The sequence below is a fragment of the Ovis canadensis genome, chromosome 12 (genome assembly GCF_042477335.2).
Source record: "Ovis canadensis isolate MfBH-ARS-UI-01 breed Bighorn chromosome 12, ARS-UI_OviCan_v2, whole genome shotgun sequence".
NCBI classification, from domain to species: Eukaryota; Metazoa; Chordata; class Mammalia; order Artiodactyla; family Bovidae; genus Ovis; species Ovis canadensis.
This window is the reverse complement of record NC_091256.1, coordinates 39,122,134-39,145,986: the sequence shown is the minus strand read 5'-3', so window position 1 is coordinate 39,145,986 and position 23,853 is coordinate 39,122,134. Positions and strand designations below refer to the sequence as shown.

General features: G+C 37.1%; 1 protein-coding gene across 8 annotated transcripts in view; it reads left to right on the top strand.

Annotated features, from left to right (window-relative positions):
- The window catches only part of ENAH (ENAH actin regulator), a 153,485-nt gene that overhangs the window by 93,728 nt on the left and 35,904 nt on the right, over positions 1-23,853 (top strand). For all 8 annotated transcript variants that reach the window (XM_069545465.2, XM_069545464.2, XM_069545461.2 and 5 more), the window contains exon 4: positions 21,496-21,580. In XM_069545465.2, coding sequence (XP_069401566.1) covers positions 21,496-21,580 — 85 coding nt within the window. The remainder of the gene's footprint in view (positions 1-21,495; positions 21,581-23,853) is intronic.

The window sequence follows — 23,853 nt, the reverse complement described above, 5'->3', positions numbered from 1 at the left end:
TGTCACAAAAACCATCAAACATGTTTTGAGCATAGGTCCTGTGCTGGATACTGGAAGTGATGCTAAGTGATGATAAGGCCTATCCTCTGCCTTTTAGGATTTCACAGCAAAATTAGAGTACAGTTTGTGACATGTGAATGAAGTATGCAGAAGAAAATTCTAGGGTAAAGGGAAGTTTTGAAGAGAAGATGATGTTTGAGCTGTCTTTTGAAGAATAAGTAGATGATAGAACATTCTGGACAGACTTGGAGGCGTGAGAGCCTGGCAGTTGGGAAACAAAGCAGGGATGTGGTGGGCTTGGGCTGGAGGCTTTCTATCTATCTGGGGGGGTAGTCACAAGAGATGAGACTGGGAAGGGCCTTGTGTACCTGCTGGGCACTGTGCAGTTCAGGATACTGGTCGGTGATGCGGTCTCTGAAGGGTGCTGAATAAATACTTTAGGACAGAAGTGATGGATTGCTAAGCATGTGTTTGTAGGCACGGAGATGAGTTTCAGATGCCGTTGTGATAATACCAGTGAGAGTGGTGAGGCCTGAAATGACACAATATGAGAAGGGAAAGGAGCAGCGTGGAGAGGAGGTGACAGACCTTTAGTGCCAACCTTGCCTGTGAAGGCATTGTTTTAGGCCTGCTTATGTCCTCATTCAGTCCTTAAAGCAGTGCTGAGGCAGGAATAATGATCTGTTTTTAGGCACCAGCTTTGTGGCCGGTCCTAATTGGGCATGTTTATTACCAATAATCTGTATAACAACACTACAGAGTTGCTGGATTGTTTGTTTTAGACATAAGGTTGGGGCTTACGAAAGGTCTCTGGACTGGCCCAAGAGCCCACAGCAAGACAGTGGCGTGAATGGCCATTTGTGCCCTGATTTAGTTTTAGCATTAACCTTTTTTCCGCTGTGTGCGTTAGATGTAACGCATAGGTCAGGAAGAAGAGGATGCTGTTCTAAGACAGTTACACAGATTGTGTCGTTTTGGGCAGTCAGGGAAAATGGATTCCAAAGGTGATCTTGGATACAGTACTTTGCACTTCTAACTTCCTTAATCAACAGTCTTATCACAGAAGTAACATTGTGAAACAGAACTAACTGCTGCTCGTCAGGATTAAATGAGTAAGAGGTTTGGCGGTTGCGTGGGTGGGACAGCCTTTTCCTGGGTGCTTCCTTCTCAATTTACCTCTTCACACCCTTCCACATTTATAAATCCACAATCTCTATAAAAACATGAGGTTAGTCTATCAGTACTGCCACCCCCAGTTTCTAATTAAGAAGACTGGTACAGAGAGGTGGGACTTTGCTGAGGTCATATATACCTAGAAAGGGAGGCTCAACCGGGATTGGATTTTACTGACCTTCAGGAGATTTCTTTTTATTACGTTTTTCTGCTTTTCAGCTCAAGATCTTCAAAGCATATTTTAAAAGGCTTTTGAGGGATGTCCATTTAAGCTGAGAAAATCAGAAAGAGAAAAACTTTCATTTACTTTTTGTTTTATGTATTTTGGGGGAGGGGTAAAATTTTATGGTCTTTCATTTTTGATTTAGTGGAAAGAACTTAGGGTTGGAGGTGGAAGACTCCAATTTTGACTCCTCCCCTGGTGGCAGGTTGCTTTCTCTAAAGCTGTTCCCTTCAATAAGGAAACATATAAAGGGATCCTTATAAAAGGATCATGAGAATACCTGTGTTACTGTATCCTAGGGATTAATTGAGGTAAAGAGATTAGTATTTTTAAACTATAGGATGTTATTTTTTAATGCTAATATTAAAAAATACACAGAAAATTCTGTGTGGATTAATTTTCTTAGAGGAATAAAAGTGGTAGACAGACTTTGAAGTTTTCTCCAACCTCTTTGTCTTTACTGCCTGGTAAAGATATACCATGTTGTTTCCTCATAGAAAATCAAGTAATTTATCCATCATTTGATACATACATGGCAGGGGGAAATTAGACTCAAATCTTGCCCTCAAGGATTCTTCTACTCTTGCAGGAGAGATAAGATACACTCTTAATCCAAAAGACAGAGTTGTCTGTGAGGTACAGATAAAATCCTTTGAGTATGAGGAGGGGAGTTGTTCCACTGGAACAATTGAGAAAAGTGTTAACAATGAGATGGATTTTTGAACTGATTTTGAAAGATAGCTAAAAGAGGGACATAAGGGGAAAGACACATCCATCCGTCCCAGGAAGTAGTGTAGGAGTACAAAAGTGGAAAAATGAGCTTGTTTGTAGAACGGAAGTTATTTGATTGGCCTGATAGGGAATAAAGTCAGAAAGATAGGTCTGACCGAGAAGGGCTTTTGAGAGCTGTGGGTGATAAAGAGATTGCGTGTATGTTTTTGAGCAGATGGAATGATGTGAACAAAGCTGTTCTTCAGAAGGCCAGCAGTGGTATGAAAAGGGAGCTGCTGGAAACAGAGAGAAGCCTTAAATTGCTGAGTAAAGGCAGAAATAGTAGGCGTAGAGGAGAAAATTCCAGTAGGAGAGGGATCATGGTGGTGGAATCAGGTGAGTTTAAATAGGAAATCAATATTGTGTGAGTACTTCCTCCCCTTACACAACTTTTCCTTGTACAAAAGAATTCTGGCTGCAGATTTTCACATGAAAGCAATAGAAATCTCTGGGAGAGTATCATATCTGTTTGCTGATAGTGTGGTACCTACAATAATTTCTACTTATGGAAAAAGTCAGTAGTTTGGGAGAAAGAGGTGAAAAATGAAAATGCTGTTCAGCATGAGTTTGAATTTTTACTGTGAACCGGAGTCCAAGTTTTAGAAAGAACGGTACATGGACACACAGATTTGTCTTTAAATAGCTTTTAGAGAGCAAATATGTTAAGCCCACAGTTTAGTAATTTGTGAACAGAGTTCGAATCCATGTTATATGTGAATGTCCTTTTCTTAGGGAGATAATTCTGTTTGAGTTAGAACAATGGTTTTCAACTTGTTACAGAACTAATACATAACAACTGATAAACTTTTGAGATAATTTTAGATGTTTTGGAAAGCTAAATAAACAATGTACATCATACATTCCAGTGATGGGATTATACCTCCTAAACCAGATATTAAACTTCTTTGTTGGGGACTAAAATTTGCCAGCTCTTTGTAGGGATGCTTATCTGAAACCAATCAGAAGTCCTAATTAGCTGTTGCTGACACTTTGAAGAATTTCTGGATCTTGTGATTGTCCCACGATGCTGATAAGCAATATTAAATAGTCCCAGTACCTGAATTGAGGTCAACCAATTATATATCTTTGCTTACTTAAGAAAGAACAAAGATTAATGATAAATACAGTTTCTTTGGACAAGCTCACTGTAAGTATCGAGTCCAAGGGGGTTAGCTAAAATAATAAAAGGGTTTCTAGCTGTTGAAAATGTTGAGAACTACTGAGTTAGGCGTCTGGTTCATATGCCCAACCTTTCTCAGCCAGGGTTACCTGAGAGGGTTAAGCGCTTATGCAAAATGACTTGGTGACTATTATGTTATAACATATGAATTATTATCGTTATAATAAAAAATTCTAAAATATTTATTTCTGTGACTTTTAAGTTCCTGATCATTAGCTTTTTGGGAAAGCTGCTTTGTCTTGACTGTAACTCGAGTCTAATACTGTGTTTTTCTTAAGCGCAGCTTCAGTCTTGTATTGTAGAATTGATTAAATAACTAAAACAGACAAGATTTTTCTGATGAATGTGTGTTTCATAATTATAGAAGGTTATTTTAGCCTGAAGTTTGTTGTCAGACAGACACTGTATTCTCCCTCATTCTTATTTCTCTGCTTCTTTGTCAGTTGGACCTTTTATTAATGTATCTGATACAGGTCTAACTGGTGACTTCAGTTCTTTAGGCTTACTTTACAATAAACTTGAAGTTTAATTAATGGGGCTGCGGCAAACTGAGGATGTCATCCATGATTGTTTACACAGTTATTTTTGTGATTATTTTCCTGCATGAGAATAGTTATTTGTATACAATTACTTTACTTGTCTTCTTGGATCGTAATCATTATTTGTTGCCCATAGGTTGGAGAAGCATTTGCTGGATGTTAGACAGTTGAAAGTTCTGATATCTTTTGGTCGGACGTTTTCATATTTAACTATGGATGTAAGAGATAGGGAGATGCTTTGATAGAATAGAATCTGTCTTGTTGTCCACTGATGTGAAGACTCAAATCGCAGGAACCGCTTCTGCTCTTGATGAGACCAGTTACACCACACAGTCGCAGCCAAACCTGTTTACAACTTTTACAGTTTAGTGTTTTTCCAATTGAAGTATAATTGATTTACAATATTGTACTAGTTTCAGGATCACAGCTTAATTTTGGACATACTTTGATTAGTGTGTAGGTGATAGTGATACTTTGTTGGGTTGTCCATGTTTGTATTCAGCAGAGAGCGTGTGCGCGTTCGTGTAGTGACTCTGAATTAACACTGGGCATTCCTGTTGGTATGGTCTAGACAAGATAGCAAAATTCTAATTAATTCTAGTTAATCTTATGAAGATGGTATTAAATGGTGATCTCTTTAACATCTGCTATACATATATAATGGAGTAGGAAATGGCAACCCACTCCAGTATTCTTGCCTGGAGAATCCCATGGACAGAGGAGCTTGGAGGGCTATAGTCCATGGGGTTGCAAGAGTCGGACACGACTTAGCGACTAAACCACCACCACCACCACCATACATATATAAACAGTGTCACAATATTACATATGTACAGACAACATATCATTATATATGTAATATGTGATATTATTTTATTAACCCATTAAAAATTCCTAAGAGGTAGATGGTCTCATAATATAAAAGAGGAAAGACCACAATGAACTGAATTACTTGTACTCCAGATAAGGTACTACGTTACGTGATACGAGAGAAGCAAAAATGAATTGCTCACAATTGTCGACCTTAAGAGGCTATTATGTAGAGAAGATAAGCCACGTCTCACCTGCAAGACGGCGTGAGTACCATGAATGGTAGAGTGGTGATTAGGAAGTGGAATAGGCAAGTGCAGCATGCTGCTCGTGTAAGGGCACCAGAAATAACTCCTGTGACGTAGACTGCTGTTTCTGTAAGCTTTTGCAGTTTCTGAGATGATTCACCTGAGCAAACAGTGGCTTCTGTTTTCTGGAAATTTTCAGTGATAATTTGGCTGTGAAAGTGCCATTCCTATAAGAAGAAATGCATCTTTATTGAGGAATTTCCTATGCAAATACTGTCCTGATCTTTACCATGATAATACTGTACTAAACACAAAGAATTACTTTACCTTGTTCAGACTTAAACTCGCACTGGTCTCCGTGGATTTAACATTTTTCTTAAGTCACAGAACCATACACCCTCAGTTTGACGGTACTGACTGGATGACTGATGTCAGTTCCTGGAAACAGGTCTTTAGTGTCTTCTGCAGGTAATACTAGGAAATGACCGTAGGCGGTAGGTTGGATTTTTGTGTATACCAAATGGCCTTGCAGTGGCTTTTCGTTGCTCTTAGAGCAGAATTAAGGCTTCTTACCAGGAATCCGGATTCCTTCATGAACTGGCCCCTCTTGACTCTGCCTTAACTAAACATGCTCCCTGGTTCAGATCCTTGCACCTTGTATTCCTTCTTTCACCATGGTGAGTGTTTTCAATAACTTTTTTTTTTTGGTGATTTATATGTTTATTACTTAAACCAGTCTTTCCCAGTGGGCTGAAAATTGCATAGGGGAAAGGATTTTGTTGTCAAAAACACTTTACAGTGATGTGTATGAATAAATTTGGAGACAGTCCTAATACAGTGACAGTTACTGGCAGATTTTATTCGCATATAAAGATCAAATTATTCAAAGTGTCTTCTGCTGAAGGCCCAAAGATACACGCATTCATACATTTTTAAACATAGCCTACAATCCTAAGATACGATATATAAATATCTCTCAAGTATATTTAAGACAGTAGTAGTAATTTACAGTGTTTTTACATGAGTAGATGTTTGAGTCTCTAGAGTTTTGTTCTTAGGAAGCTAGAACTATTTTTCTGCTCCAAAGGGTTGCTGTTCTTTTGGGGAAATCAGCTTGAATTTATATCTTTTCCTTCTTAAGTAGGTACTTTTGCCTCAGTTTGGGTAGTTCAGTTTTATTCTCAAGTTATCATAACCCAGGCAAGAGCTAGGTTTTCAGGACTCTGGTATTTCCACCTTGTCAGTTAGTCCAGCAGTTATTTCTCTGGCAGTATTTCCTCTTATATTCATTAAAGCATAAATTAGAACATGTATCATTTTAAAAACTTCTCATGAGTATTTCTTGTGTATTTCATCTTCCTGTGAATAGTGATGGTGTGGTCCCTGCAGCCAGCTTGTGGAGTCTTGACTTGCTAAAAAACAAATTCAGCGTGAAGTTGTTGCCAGAGGAGATTCAGCCAGATTGCCTATCTAAAGCTACCTCCCTGTTTGCTAGAGTCACCCCTCCCTTTAATAGTTCTCCTGTGCCCTGCCTTCTGATGATTCTTGGTCATGGAGCTTGTAAAAATAACTTGCCTTCACCTGAATGTCTTCACACTGGGTTTTTCCTTGCTTTTTAAAGAGTTGATTTTCTTTTTTCCAGAAACTTGAGGGGTCCCAACCTTATAATCTGTTAAAAACTTTAGATATGTATTTCCTGGGTATTCAGGGATTTCTTTATATTATACTGAACAAGGCTTTATAAGAATCCCCACTTACCCATCCACATAAAGATCGTTTTTCAGTTGAAGACAGTTTTCTTTCCCTGACTTTTGTTTAAATATTTCTGCTGCTACTGCTGCTAAGTCGCTTCAGTCGTGTCCGACTCTGTGCGACCCCATAGATGGCAGCCCACTAGGCTCTTCTGTCTCTGGGATTCTCCAGGCAAGAATACTGGAGTTGCCATTTCCTTCTCCAATGCATGAAAGTGAAAAGCGAAAGTGAAGTTGCTCAGTCGTGCCTGGCTCTTAGCAACCACATGGACTGCAGCCTACCAGGCTTCTCCGTCCATGGGATTTTCCAGGCAAGAGTACTGGAGTGGGGTGCCATTAAATATTTATGGTGTTGTGTAAATCTCCTGCTTCATTATTATAAAGTTATATACAGATTCATTCATTCTCATACTTGTTCTCTCCCATTTACATTGTTTAGATGGATTCCTGTATGTAAAGGTACTTCTAACATAGTAGGCCTTCAGCGAGTTTTGGTTAAACTACATTGATTTGGTAAAACTCCTGTTTAGTTAAACAGGTTTATTAATCACCTGTGTGTGTGTGCTCAGTCACTCAGTTGTGTCCAACTCCTTGTGACCCCGTGATCTGTAGCCCGCCAGGCCCCTCTGTCCATGGAATTTTTCAGGCAAGAATAGTGTAGTGGTTTGCCATCTCCTCCTTGAGGGGATCTTCCCTACCCAGGGACTGAACCTCTGTCTCCTGCATTGTCAGGTGGATTCTTTACCATTGCACCACCTGGAAATCCCCTGTTGATCACCTGCAGTGTGCTGAGCACCATGCAGGTTGCTGGTAATTGGGAGGATGAATATTACCTTTGAGCATCTTGAGGTCTAGTGAGGCACACAGCTGACTTCTAGGACATGATATAAAGGAATAATTCATCAGTCACACAGTGAATTGTAAAGACCTTAAGCTGGGCCAGTTTTGGTGTTCCATAGTGTGTTTCCTTCTGGGCTGTGGCTGGTATGGAAGTTTTCTTTTTCCCTTCCCCCCTGTTTTATTTTTAAATAACAGTGTATTGGTGCTGCTTTTGAATAATAGTTCATTGTTAGAGAATGAATAGTAGTAAAAGACTAAGGTTTAGTGAAAAATGTCTGATGAAGAAAATAAAAACTGTAGGGCTACAGGTTGAATTAAAATAACTAAGAATGTCATTTAAAGTATGATAATAAGTATTTTGTATACAGTTTTCCAGAAAAAGAAGTTCTTTATCGAGTAACATCTATGGATTCTTAAGACTGGGAATGTGGCACACCTAATTTAAAGCTTCCTAAATTTTTTCATAAATTTGACAGCAAAGGTGTTGCCTTTTTTCATTTTCTTTGTTTGTCTCAGTACACTGATGGTTTGTCTAGATAACGTACCCTCATGCTTGAATTGTATCTAATTTAGGCCTACTAATTATGAGATATTATCTTTTTAAAAGAGTAGTGAAATAAAGACACATATTGTTTTGACTATAATTACATTTCAGAGACTGAAGTTAATGATGTTTAGTTTGTAGAATATGTTTTTATGTCCTTACTGACAGCCCACACCAATAATTTTATATGTAATTCTATTTCATAAACCCCATGTCAGGTTAACAAATCCAGTTTATTTTATTATATATTGAACAAAATTACTCTTTCAATAAAATTTTACTTAATTTTGAGTTTCAAAAAGTAAATGTGGACATCTTTGTCGTTTAAGCGTCAGCTTTCCTGAGTTGTTTTAGATAGAAGTTGCTTCTTGGTTTCACTGATGAAGTGTCATGAATTATTGTGCAGAGAAAATGAGAAGGGAAGGGCAGTAGGGTTGCCAGAGAGAAGGAGATAACTGTTCTGGCTTAACTAGGACAGGCCTGGTTTTGTATGAACCGTCCTGAATGGGTATGTATTCAAGAGTCATGGCCTAACAAATGCCTTTGACTGTTTATTCCTCCTGAAGGACAAGCTGATGGCAGGGGAATCTTCCCAGGCCAGCTCAAGTGTTTGGGAAGGATACCCAAGTGCTGGCTCTGCAGTCCTTCCAGACACCTGGGGTCACGCTGGTATTGTTAATCAAGTCACTTCCCTCATTGTGTACATCCAGTTCTCGCGTCAGAACCTAGAGCCAGTTAGAGGTCCACCGATGGCAACTGCTCTTGGCAAAAAGCTCAAATTTCCAGCACAGCGTTTTGCTCTGATTGTTTTTCTAATCAAGAAGGTATGTGCTTATTATAAAGTTTAAGCAGTATGGAAGGGCATAAAGAAGAAAGCAAAAATATCTAAAATCTTACCACCCCGAGGTAATCACCTTTAATATTATCCATAATAGAAAAGTAATAGGCATTGAGATACTTTTCAACTTTATCTTTTAGTTCCAAGAAGACAAGCATGACATGGCACTTTCCTTCCTCCCCCATTAACAGCTTTATTGAGCTTTACTTCATATACCATACAGTTTACCCATTTAAAGTGTACAATTAGGTGATTTTTAGTATACTCGTAGAAGTTCACAACTATCACTATAATCCATTTTAGAGCAGTTTCATCACACCATTAAGCATTATCACCATCCTTGCCCCCTGCTCCCCAGGTGGCATGGTAAAGAATCCACCTGCCAACCCACTGCCGTATTCTTGCCTGGGAAATCCTAGGGACAGAACAGCCTGTATAGCCCATGGGGTCACGAAGAGTCAGACATGAGTGAGCATCTGAGCATGCACACACCCTTACCTCGCCCCATTCCTTCATCCCTCCCAGCTCCTGGCAACCACTAATCTGTTTTCTGTCTCTCTGTATTTGCCTGTTCTGTACACTTCATGTAAATGGACTCATACAGCGTGTGCTGTTTTGTGACTGGCTTCTTAGCACGATTTTTTCACAGTTCGTCTCTTTTGTAGCACGTGTCATGCGTGGCAGTTTGAAAAGTAAATCATTAGCACATATTCATGGATCTAGGAATACTTTCTAAGTCTTTAACAGCTGAGTTTCTCATTTTAGCAATTTATTTTCTTGTGTTAAAGTTGTATACAGTGAAAGTAATGATTAATTCTGAACATTTTTAAAATAAATAGGTTATAACCAAAGCAGAAAGGCTTCCTCATACTTTTTATAAAACCCAACATTTTAAAATGTGGTAAACTGTGTAGAGTAGAATCATGTAGTGGTTTTCTGTGTCAGATTGACTGTATATAGAGAAGAGAGCTGGACCATTTGTGAAATCTCTTAGGTGTTATTGTCCTGGCTCCCAGGCTCCTTGGCTGGGCGTTTTTCTTGCCCAGCATTGTCCTGCCTTCACTTTCACCCCCATATCCAAGCGCATTAGCTTAGAAACTTCATACTTTTTTTTTTTTTTTAACTTCATGCTTTTTTTATTCTCTTCTGTTACAAAAGTAGGGAAGAACAGACATGGTCTTTGAAAACTTCTGTGTTACCCTTTTAGAGTGTAAACAGATTTCTTAGTTAAAAGAATTTCACCTCTTTACTTAAGGATGAGGGAACGAAATTGTATGAATTTCCTTAAGAATGACTTGACGTGTTCTCATATTATTAGATGCTGCCTCTCATCCCCAGATGACACTGGCCCATGGAATTGGGTCCCTTTGTACATATATCCGTCCTCCCTCTTCTCCCTCCCACTTTGCCTAATATTAATGTTGCCTAAAACTTTTAAGTCTAGGCAGATTCTTCACATTTCTTAGAAAATTTAGTATTACCCAATTTTATATTTATACTTATTATCTCCTCTCAAATTTTTGAAGTGAATAATCTTTAAAAACATAGGTAATTAATAAAACTTGAAACAGGAAGTAAGAATGCCTAGTAAAGGAGGGAGAAATAATTCTTTTAGTTGTCTGGGGACTAATAGTAACTCCTGGTGTTGACTACCAGAAAGTTCTAATTTTCAAAAAGGGAGCATACTGGTTGACCAAGGAGATCACAGACAGAAGACATCCGCATAGGAGGAGCGTATAGCTTGTTTGATAATTTAAAAGGCCAGTGTACCCGGAGTGTAGAAACAGAGTATGAGGTGGATGAGTTAGGGAACAGTTACATCATGGGGAGAAAGCCCTGGATTTTGGCATTAATCTTTAGATCAGTGGAAAGCTGTTGAAGAGGTTTTACTAAGGGAGATGATTTGATCTGGTTAATAACTAATACTGAGATGTTACTGGTTTCTGTTGGAGGGGAAAGGTATGGCAATCAGGATGAACAGATTAATTAGGTGATGCTATGTATAGTCTAGTGATAGTGATGGTGTACGTCGCTTCTGTCGTGTCTGACTCTTTGCGACCCCGTGAACTGTAGCCCACCAGGCTCCTCTGGCCATGGAATTTTCAAGGCAAGCATACTGAATTGGGTTGCCATTCCCTTCTCCAGGGGGTCTTCCCGACCCAAGGATCGAACCTGAGTCTCCCACATTGCAGGCAGAATCTTTACCTTTTAAGCCACAAGGGAAGCCCCATGTAAAATAGTCTAGGCTGGTGTATTTTATGTCCCTAAATGCATGTGTATTTATAGTTTATGTTTAGTATTGACATGTTGAATACATTATAAAATGTGAAATTATAGAAATGTAAAAAGAATGAGGGAAAATGAATGGAAGCAGAAGTACTATTTTCTTTCCCATCCCAGGGTATGATCAGTATTCTGGGATATGAACCCCACTTTGCAAACCGAAAGATCCTGAATCAAAACGAGATCGTGGAACATGAATAGTGACAGTGGAGACGGTTTGGAGAGAGAAATGCAGAGATTGTATTCACAGGACTTGGAAATAGGTTAAATAGTAGTAACAGCGGGAAAGGAATTCCCAGGTGGCTCAAGAACCCACCTGCCAGTGCAAGAGCCACAGGAGACTCAGCTTTACTCTTTGGGTTGGGGAGATTCCCCTGGAGGAGGAAATGGCAGCCCGCTCCAGTGTTCTTGCTGGAATAATCCCAGCCTGGAGGGCTCCTTCCATGGGGTCACGAAGAGTAGGACACCGCTGAGCACACAATAGAAAGAAGAGGTGAAGAGAGCCCTGGATGTCTGGTTTGCGTACCTGAATAGATTAGAGAGTTAACCAGATGATTAGTAATGAGCTAATCATCTTTGTTAAAGCATTTTGCCTGAACGTGCTGCTTCCTCTGAGCATATTCTTACTAATTTCTTAGGAAGGAAGGACGGGGTGGGGTGGGGGATGGGGGGATGGAGGTGGTAAGGTTATTGATGGACAGGCCTTGATCTATGCTCAGGAGGAAGAAGCAGAGAAATGAATGTTGGACATGAGTTACTCTCGCCTTTGGAAGTGTCATATAGACCCTGCAGCTTGACTCTTCAGTTTCTTTAGCTGGAGGCAGTCACTCATTCCACATCCAAAGGGCTTACAAAACGGGTGTTGGAATGATGCTGTTGCCAAAGCCTAATCAATTATCAGCAATTTTTCAACTGTGAGCAGTCATCTTCATGCTTGCTTAGAAAGAAAGAAAATGCATTTGAGACCCTAATTTAGGGGAGAACTAAAGAAATGAAGAGGGGTGGGGAAACTCAGTCATACAAACAGTTTTACCTAAGACTCAGTAATTTAGGAAAAGAGAGCGGTGGTATTTTTTTCACTTGTGACTATGGACATGTGATGTTTCATTTTCTGAGATATGTAACATTTTCCTGTGTTAAAAACTACATGTATTACAAAACAATTTGAAATTCTTTTGAAAATGTTTTAAAATACCACTTTAAAAATACCACACTTTGAGTAAAATTTACTATTTGTAAGTCTCATGTCGTTTAGCACAGTGCCCTGCAGATAGAGTACTTTTTTCCTCCCATTTCTATTGAGGTATAATTGACAAAATTGTAAGATGTTTACAGTGTACATCATGATGATTTGATACATGTATAAGTTGTGAAAGGATTTCTTCCATCTGGTTAGTGCAGCTATTGCATATTTATCTTTTTTGTTTGGTTGATTGGTGGTTTTGTTTTGTTAAGAACATTTATGTTCTTTTCTCAGAAATTTTCAGTTATACAGTACAGTGTTATCAACTATGTTTTACATTAGATCTTCAGCCTTTATTCATTTTATAGTTAAGAATGTGTACCCTTTTACCAGCCTATTATCGATCCACCCCACTCCCCAGCCTCTGGCAATTACTCTTCTACTCTCTGTTTCTGTGAATTTAGCTTTTTTAGGTTCCACATCCAGGTGATTCCATGCAGTCTTTTCTTTATCCAGCTTATCGCACTTAGCATAATACCTTCAAGATCCATCCACATTGCTGCTAATAATAGGATTTCCTTTTTTCTATGGCTGAACAATATTGGAGTGTGTGTATATTGATATATATATTAATATACATAGTGTATCTTCTTTATCCATTCATCTGTTAATGAACACTTAGGTTGTTTTGTACATCAAGTTTTGTGACTGTTGCTGCACTGAACATGGGAATGCAGATTATTTCTTCAGTTTCCTATGTTCAGTTTTTTTGGGAATATACTGAGAAGTGGGATTTCTGGGTTATATGGTAGTTCTGTTGTTAATTTTGGGGAAAATTTCAATATTGCTTTCCGTAGTGGCTGCCCCAGTTTATACTTCACGGTACCTACTTTTCGAAGACAGGCAACCATACCACACTGCAGTGTCTTCCTCCATTCTATTCTAGATGTATTAGAACAAACACAAGAACATTTGCTTTCAGTCAGTTCAGTTCAGTCGCTCAGTCGTGTCTGACTCTTTGTGACTCCGTGGACTGCAGCATGCCAGGCTTCCCTGTCCTTCACCAACTCCCAGAGTTTACTCAAACTCATGTCCATTGAGTCAGTGATGCCATCCAACCATCTCATCCTCTGTCATCCCCTTCTCCTCCCACCTTCAGTCTTTCCCAGCATCAGGGTCTTTTTGCAGTGAGTTGGTTCTTCCCATCAGGTGGCCAAAGTATTGGAGTTTCAGCTTCAGCATCAGTCCTTCCAATGAACACCCAGGACTGGTCTCCTTAAGGATGGACTGGTTGGATCTCCTTGCAGTCCAAGGGACTCCTAAGAGTCTTCGCCAACACCACAGTTCAAAAGCATCAATTCTTCAGCGCTCAGCTTTCTTTATAGTCCAACTCTCACATCCATACATGACCACTGGAAAAACCATAGCCTTGACTAGACGGACCTTTGTTGGCAGAGTGAGGTCTCTGCTTTTTAACATGCTTTCCTGCCCTCTCACAACTGCTGACAGTAGCTCTTTGCAGTCATGAGGATGATAACCTGGGCCCTCATGGGAGCCACTGCTAATTTGGATGCTGGTGCTGTGCTCACTCAACAGACCAGCTTTCCAGAGAGCACAAACCAAATGAAAACCAGGTCTAAGCAAACTTTCATCATTTAATCCTCAGAAAAAATGCTGAGATGGGTAGTATCCTCATTACAAAGTACTTTGAGATTAATTGCTGTGACAGTGGAAACCTCTAAGGTTAAAAATGTGAATATTAAGAATCTACTATACTAATTCTATATAGCAGTAACAGTAATACTGATCAAGTGACATCTTGTCATTTTCTCCTACTAGTATCTCACCCAAGGTTTCTGTACTACCCTGCTGGTACAAAACACCTAACAATAAAGTATGGTAAAGGGTGGAGAAAGCCTGAGGGATAGCTGTTTTACAAACTATTAGAAATGCATGAACAACCATGACAAGACTATTTCACGATCGGTGTAGCTAATAGAGATGGGTTATTTTTTTTTTCTTGAAGTCTAACACAGAGGTTAAATTTTGCTTTTTTGATACATCTTAACCTCCTCAGTTTGTGTTTTCCTTTAGGGTCCATCCTTATTTCTCTAAGCCCTGAGCCTATTTTAATATGCAGATTTAAAGAGAAATGTCCCTTTTTTCTTTTTCTAACTGAATTTCTTAAATCCGAACACTGAATGTTCTTTTCCCATATTCTGTGCTCCTCCCTCAGTTGAGCAAAGAGTCAGCAGCATCAGTATTAGGCAGGAAGTGCTGTTAGCCTTATGCATATGATAGAATGAATAATTTAGTGTCTTCGGGAAATGCAAACTGCAGTAGAACTCAATCTAGCTTATCAGAATTTAGATCAGTACTTTACAGGATGGTATGAAGTAAAAGTCAGTAGGAAAAAGATGTCTAAAGATACCAGGTTGCATAGAATATTGCATAATTGTTTAAACTGTCACGAGATTGGGAGTTTTGTGTCTTATGTGGTAATAATGTTTTACTGCATTCTGACAAATGTCAGATGACTTTTTGCCAAAATGATTGGTAATGGAATGTGGCAGTTTCTTTGCTGTCAGAGACGAGATAATTTCTCAGGTTATTCCTGTAAGTTTTTAATATTTTTATTTTTTAATCCTTTAAATATAAATGAAAGGAACTGAAAGGTAAAACCTGAAGACTAGGCATGTTTATTTAATAAAGGCTTTATAGAAGTAGTCATTTACAGACATTGGTAAGACAGACTTTTTTTTTAAGTTTAAACTTAAAATATAATTATTGAAAATTTTCTAAATGGTTTATCATCTTTGGCATGATCTGATTAGGCTAGTAGACATTTTATATGTGTGCCTGTGGTCTTTTTTTATGTCATTACTGTAAATAATTGTGCATGCTACTTTAATAATAATTGATTGGGTGGGTGGAAATACTTAGCAAAGGTGACATTCATTAGTCTTGTTTGTGTTTAAAAAATCTGCTGTATTTAATCTCTTTAAAGCAAGGTTTAAACTTAATTGGATTGGATTAAATCTGATTTCTATAAATGATAAAGATTTTCTTGATTATTTAAGATTTATTACCGTTTGCAGGTGTGTATTCTTAAAATATAAATTGGTTTGGTTCTGATTCTATGCAGACTTTTTTTAGTTAGCATATATTGTATTATTAAAGAATACAGTTTTAAGGGAAATCTAAAATACTGTCTTGTTTGCCTTTCTGCAGTCTTTCTTAAGTCAGTATATTTTTAACTTGTTCACTGTTTCTTGATTAATACTGATTGGAAGAGAAAATCTTTCCCAAGCTGAAAAGAATTTCTGTAGTATTTTATAGAAAAGTATTGATGTAAAGTTTTGAATGGTATTAATGTAAAACTAAAAGAAATTTAGTTTTGCTTTTCCCACCCTAATTTTGAGTGTCACCTTGCTTTTATAGAAGCCTTTTCATAAATTATCACCTCCTCCTCATTGAATTTTTTCACTTAAAGAGAATTTATCTCGTTAATACTCAAAGTAAATTTTAGTGTAGATAGCCTAAATACTAAATGGCCTTTTGATGTGGCCACACATTTTTAGTAAGATTTTTTTTCAAATGTGTATGCATATACGCATTTGAAGAAAAAAGGAAAAATAAAATTGTGGCTTGATAAAACAATAGTTTTGATGTTTTTTAAAGTGAAAAAATGAAGATATTCTTACTTTACATCAATGAATATGTCACACTTTAATTGCTGGAGGCTGTTTAAAATGGCTCTGGTCTTTTTCAACTAGGAGAAATGAGTTTAGCTCATGTTAAGCTAATCATAAGCATTTCCCTTAAATTTTGTTCAGCTGCAAATTCCTTTAAATGAGCAATACTGAAAGAGGGTGACTATCATGAAATTAACTAATGGCCAAAGGTTTGACTCCCTGTATCTCAGATCTATTTACATTTTAAGATAAATTGGAAAATGCAAATTGATGCATTCTCTGATTGTGTAACTCAGGAAATAATTAAGCTGTAAGTGCATCATTTGATCTGTGGCTTATTATAGGGTTTTTCCACCAAAAAAAACCACATAAAATTTTTTGAAAAAATTATGTTACAGAGGATACGTTTGTATTAATTACAGAGTTTCCAGAATGAGGGTCTAGCTAGGACGTATGTATAATACGTTTTGAACCTTTCAAAGCACCTTTTAGTTTATGTGAAGTTCTTCAGATGGCCCCGTTGTCTTTTGAAGCTTCTAACACCAAGGTGTCTGTTGCAGCCCAGAGCAAGGTTACTGCTACCCAGGACAGCACTAATTTGCGATGTATTTTCTGTGGTAAGCAACATTATGTTTACATTACTTTTTCAAGCTGTGGTGCATACTACTTGCGCATTTCCATAACTTTTGTTTCCTTAGGCCATGGTCTGGTTTGTGGAATTTGGGATATACAGCAAGCTACTGTTTTATGTTGTGATATTTGTTGTGGTTCATGTAGGTGATTTGGTCAGCTTTTGTTTGAGTTGGTTTCCTAGCGACGATTTAGTTAGGATCTCAGAACTAATTCTTGTTCACTTCTTCCAACATGAATGAGAGGGGTTTTTGTTTGTTCATTTTTGTTTTTAACTATTTCATTTGAGAGCAATCTTTTAAATTAGAGTTTTAGAGGGAAAGTTTTATCCATCTTACTATGATATCAGGAATGTAACTGGGATTTACTGGAAGGGAGCTTTTGCTTAGCTTGAATTAGTTTCCAAATGTACATGTTGTGAGGCAGCTGTGAGCTCTTTCATGCTTTGATAGGTTGATTTCTGATTGACAGCCTCCTTGATTCAGTAGGTTAGATATCTGTGGCTTAGGAGTGAATTTAGGCTTATAGTGTGTTTTCTTTCACTCTCACGCTCATATACACATGTGTGCACATATATGTGTTGTTTGCATGGACAAATCAGTTATGTCACTTAGCCTTTTTTCCACACAACAGTTAATCAAGTATATGCATATCCTTCTCCTTACACTAGGATATATCTGCATATGTAAACATTTACACACACACATAGACATACATCTGAATTCCTTTTAGTCTCATTTGATTCCAAAACTTTGGTTTTGAAAACCCCAGTTCAAAAAGTGACTTTTAAATCTTACAGGCGCAGCATCCCCCCCTCCTTTGACTCAGATATGCCTTTTTGACTACTGTATACCTTAACTGGCCAGATTATTTTATGAGAGATAGAATGATAAATACTACTAAAATTTTATATGAACAGTTCAGCTGTGTATCTGTATTTTATCCACGCGACTCAGAGTTTTTGATATACTCCTTCAGTACTAACTATTGTTTCTTTACCTATAAAGAGAATTGTTTTAAGGTTGATATACTTGCTGGTTTAGGCAAGGAAATATGTGTTATAATTTGCCCCCCAAAATGAAAATTCTGATGCATTCCTTAATCACCTGAGGTTTTATTTTATGATTGTTCCAGGTGACAGTTATAGGAGTGGGCCTGTCATGCAGCCCTGTATAAACGCTTCACTCCATCTCATATTCCTCAGTTAATCGTTGCAGATTAAGTGTTTAATTAGTAACTTTTAATTTTGATTTTTCTGCCTCCTCCTGGGGGTTCTTCCAGGCCATCTTTTGGACTAGCTGCGAGTGTGATTGTTCTTGTTTGTGTCATTAGGACTCTGTAGCTCTTTTTGAAAACTTACTTGGTGTTCTATACTTTGCTACTTAATATGTGGGGTTTCACATGCAGAATAATAGATAGAGCTTATCCAGTTGCAGAATAATAGAGTTTACCCAGTTGTAGAGAAAAGATTTGGCTTTCATAAAGGTGAATTTTTTAAGCTATAAAATAATGTGTTAAAAAGCAAATTTCCCCCATTATTACCTTTGATTGATTTAACTGTGTGCAAACAATATAATTACCACATTGCTAAGTTTAAACTTGATTGTATTGTGCATAATAACACTTATTTGTCTTTTAGTCCTGTGTTTTTAAATAGTCTGTGGCTAAGTGTGAAACAAGATATGTGAAAATTAGAACGTGACAATAAGTGAAATGTGCTTTAGCCAAAACTCAGTACTAAAGTCAAGACTGAAATGCCATTCATTCCTGGTTTAGAGAGATGTTCTGTCCTGATTTCCGTCATTTATAAGTTACTGTGTCAGCAACATGGACACGTTTTCTTTATTAGAATCAGTGATTTACATACTTTGCTACATGAATCCTAGCCAGGACACATTAGGACCAACTATTGTCTCTGGCTCTGGTAATAAAGCAGGAAAAAACTTAACTCTCATATAGCTACTGTTCTTTATGATATTAGAGTAGGGACAAAGCAGGTTCACTTGTCTCTTCTCCCTTTTCCCTCCAAAAGAACTATTGACTATCCTGTGATGCTCCTAAAATGTTGTTACTTAACCCATTTGTTAGTAAACTACCTTTTTTTTTTTTTTTGGCATTCTATGAGAACACAGATACTCATGTAGACATATGACCTGTGTGGAGTAACCAGTAGTTGTATTACAGAAAGTACAGTGGCAGCTGACAGCCTTGTACTCTTTAATGGCTGCTTCATGTTGTGTGGTGCCTTTGGTATAGTTTACCAACTGTGTAACCCAGTAGAGTGTTGGACAAGAAGAAAGAATGTAATTGTGTACCTAAAGTTCATAATTTACCTAGAACTCTTACTTGATCTCCCAGTACATTTATATTATTTTTAAATGCACATAAATTTCAGTGTGCTTAATTGTCAGTTGACCGTATTGATAAAGAGGAAACAAAATAACCAGATTAAATATGGATGTGAGAAAATGCTGGGGGAGGAGGATTCTCCTTTTCTGTTCCCACCCCCACCCCTTTTAAAGAAAGTTTTTACGAAGATAACCTAACCCATTATCACCAAGAGCCATGTAGAAAAGAATTTTAGAGTGTTTTTTAGTTGTTCTTGGATTCCTCCCATTTAAAAAGGATCTTCCTTGTTGTAAACTATTTTTATAATTAGCAATATTAGCCAGAAAATATTACACACATTTTTTAAAGCTCCTTTTAAAACAAGTTTGCTGAGTAAACTTTAAACTCAAAACTTAAAAATCCAAATTAGACCTTTCTCACATTCAGATTTTTTTGCGAGTTATATCAAACTTCCGTTAGTTTAATTTAAAAAACCTTTAAATGAAATCAGCAGGATTGAGTTGAGATAGTGACATCTTTCTCTTTGTGTTGAAACTTAATATCGAGAGATTTTAATTGGTGAATTTAATCTATTAATATTATTGTTACAATAATAATTACAGTGCCTGGTATAGATGTGTTAGTATCAAATTTGAGATTGATGCCAAACAAATCTGACGTTCACCTGATTAATTATTTGAGCCGCATGAGGTTTTAACTTAAATATCCAAACATTATTTTGGAAAATAGTTAAACCATGATGGTCTTATGAGTTGACCATGCTGAATACTCACATTTAATATTTTTTTGATGAATATAACTTTGTAAATACTGCCTCCAACTAGTTTATATATTTTCAAAAGTACCCACCCACCTTGTTTGTCCCCTTCCTTCAGCCAGAAGAGACAAGTAATGTACACTGAACATTAGTGTGTGGCTTAATATGGCAGTCTATTTTTGTATCATTATCTTGATATCAGAAAGGAGAGAATTCCAGTCTGTTTACTAGACACTATATATCTTCATTTATGCAAACATTTAAATGCATTTTTAATTTTAGAAGCTTTTTGATTTTTTGTTGTTGCTGTTACTGATGACATGGAATTAATATATTTTTATATTTCCTTTATGTGGCTCTTAAAATAGCAGAGACTTTTAGGAAATCTAGTGAAGTATCATTGCAGTTGTCATCTAATTTGTCTTCAGAGGACAAATTAAATGATTAAAAACATGTAAAGAGATGAGGGAAAAATTAGTAGGTAAGTTCAGATCAAATTATTTTTTTACACTTGGGATATAACAAGTACTGTATTATATTCTAATGAACCTTATTGTTCTCTTTGTGAAATCTCCACTAGTATAAAATAGATACTTTGGGCTGTTAACTCAGATTTACAATAATTTATTAACTGTCTTTTATACTAGTGGTCTATAAAAACACTTTCAAAATATCTGCCAGGGCCCTTTGCTAGCACACTAGAATTCACAAATATGTATAGCATTATCATAATGCATATATTTCTCTCCAAGAGTGAAAGATAACTACTATTTCTTTATTCTCTTCTTTACTGGATTAAATTCAAGATTGTTCTATTATAACTATAAGCATTATATATTAGGTCCAGTATTTTATTTATCTCATTTTGTGACAGTTTTTATATCCAGTGACATTAAAATGTCCCATTGTTTAGTGGCCTTCTTTATGAGATGCTAAAAATGGGTCTGCATTTTATATGACATGGGAATGAATGGTCATTAGTTTCTCATGACAGAATCGTGTTGGTTTGAATGCAGGTTTTTTGTTTTGTTTTACCCCAAGTGAAAAATTATTGCAGTTATCTCTGTTACATTAAAAGTTCAGATAAGTAGATTAATTGTATGTGAAAGTTTAGCAAATGTTTGTTTTCACCAGTGCTGGAAATGCCAGGCCATTAAATAAGAATGGCAACTTAAAGTGGGCAAGTTTGATAAATGCATTAGCGTGCATCAGTCTAGTAATAAGGTTCTCATGCTTTCTCTCTCCTGTTTTTCATTTCCAGTGTTCTATTTAGGTGAGTTTTTGAATTCTGATTTTTCATTAAGTTCTCCCTCTCCACTTCATGAATAAGTACCCCCAAGAGAATGTCTCATTGTCTTAGAAAATGTCAAGCTTAGGTGCCTATTCAGATGCTCATTGAACACTTGTTTTACTCAAGCTCTTCATATATAAATGTTTATTTTTCCTTTATTGTTGATGTTTTCCATTTGTTTCAAGTAAGCCTTCTGGAAATAATGACAGTATTTTGTTGCAGTCTTTCATTTGCTGTGTGTTATATGAAGCTTATATTTTATTTTGCTAAACAAAAAGAAGATACATTTGTAATTATGTGATGGTTTTATGTTATTCTCATGATTTTACCTCCTCTATCCAGCACAATATAAAGATAATGTTCATTTATAATGTTTCCCTCCCTTTTTAGGGCCAACATTGCCTAGACAAAATTCACAACTACCTGCCCAAGTTCAGAATGGCCCATCACAAGAAGAATTGGAAATTCAAAGAAGGTAAATTCTCAGGTTATTATTTGCCCCTGTCTACTGCAGAAGACCAGTCTGTGAACATCTGCTATTGAAAGTAGATTGTGTCTCATCATGAAATGTGTACTGTTAAGTCTTAAAGACATTTTTATAGCTGTTATAAATTAATCTGTGATCATTATGGCTGTCAAGTGACTAATTTGGAAGGTTGAAATAGTGTTGACTGTATAAGGCATTGGACATTGGATAGGACTTAGTAATGAAGTGTATAGTCATTCTGATTTTGATTAAACTGCTGGTTTAATGAAATCAATAATATTATCTTCATTATTTTCAGTGCAGTGTAGAAATACATTTGAAATTATAATGTAGCTTGATCTAGGGATTTTTTTTTGAATTAGCAAAATAGTCTCTAATTATAAGCTACTTTATAACAAAACAGTTTTATAAAATTCAGGTACAATCAATAACTAAAATTGAGCTAGTCAAACCAGGTGTCCTGCTTAAACAAAGGAAAACTTTTTTTGGAGATGTTGATGTTGCTTTTTGTTACTAGTAGATTACCCCTGTTTTGTTCTGGAAATTGATAGCCATCATGTAGATGGAATTTTCCAGTTGAAAGGCATTTGCTCCATGGCAAGCCAGTATATTTTATTGTTGTCTTTGATTTGGACCTCACATTTGAGACAATCTTTATATTCTTTATCTTATCTTAATATATGTGCCATGTTTCCCTGACGGATGGTCAAGGGATCTCTTGCTGTGGTTCTTTGTTGGTTACTTTGCTGTGTAACTACTTAGTCCTTGAAGAATGCCCTCCAGGATCTCCCAAAATGAGTTTTGTTTTTGACCGTCTGTATCTTCAGATAGTTCCAGAAATAGCCTCCACATGTGGTGAAACTCTGTCTTTCCTTTAGAGTGATGCTGTGACAGATATGAATAAAATGAGTTTCTGTAGAAATAAGGAAAATTGAAAGGACATAATCATTTCAGTTCTATGTTGAAAGTTTTAAACATACTAGGATAAGTCTAACAGAAATTGTAATGATCTGTCTCTCACACACACGAAAAGAAAAGTAGTTAATAAAAAATGATCATAGGGGACTTCCCTAGTGGTCCAGTGGTTAAGACTCTGTCTTTGCACTGCAGGAGGCACATGTTTGATCCCTGGCCAGGAAACTAACATCCCAAATATTAAGAGTAGTAGATTCTTCCTAGCCTTTGTTAGCCTTTGTTAGATTCTTCCTAGCCTTCTACAAAGACTGGGAAGAACTGCAAAGGCTAGGAAGAACCAGGAGAAAACCCTGAACTTAGTACATAATCTTTGGGTGATACAAAGTTGGCAAGCAAGCAGTCCCAGACAGAGTTGCTGGAGGCCAGGACAGTAGAGGATGGAGACAGAAGCCATCTGCTAGTACTGCTGACTCGTTCGGGGTCACAGGTGGGACATCTCTTTGCACAGGGCTGTCAAGAACTTGCAGCATACAGTTTTAGTTGGAAATGAGTATTTTAAGTGAATTTTTAGAAATTGTTACTAGAACACCATGCCTTATGTATATATTTTCTCTTTTCAAAGTGTTCATCTGAACTTGAAGTTTTTCTCTTTGTATATGAGTAGATACTTTAGAGATTGAAAATTGAAGATGTTTACATTACTTACTTGTTTAGTTGAAGACTTGAACTCAGTCATTTTGAAGCATGAAATCCAAACTTCTGAAAAGTTCATATAAATTTTATGTTTTTTGTCCACAGTCACGCATAGACTGCTTTCTCCTTCCACATGACACCAACCAGTTTCCTTCTCTCTCCAGTATTTATTTCATCTTCATTCCTTTTCTTCATTCTCCACCCACTTCCTCTTTATTCTTATAAAATCTGCCTGTGTCTCCACAGATCTACTGGACATGCTGCTTCCATCATTTACTTAGACTAGTCTTCTCTTAGAGTACCACTTCTCTTTCTTCCTTTTGGTACTTTAGAGTCTCTTTGCTAACCCGTCTCCTTTTCTCTCCTTTTTGTACCTCTTTGTTTTCTTATGTAAGGTTTTGCTTTTTCTTTCTGCACACAGTATAACCTTTGAAAAATTGATGGTTTGGTTGGGTCTTGTAGTTTTATGCTGATGGCTTCAAAATCTACAGCTCCTAATTATCCAGTAGAGATCTAGACCCATATTTCCAGTGAAATGGAGTAGTGTCATGGGTCCTTTTTGAGAACTGGAAGGAAGTGGTGAACTACTGCCTCCTTCTATCCTGTCCCCCCCGCCCCCAGACACACCCTTCAGATATGTGTGTGTGATTGTG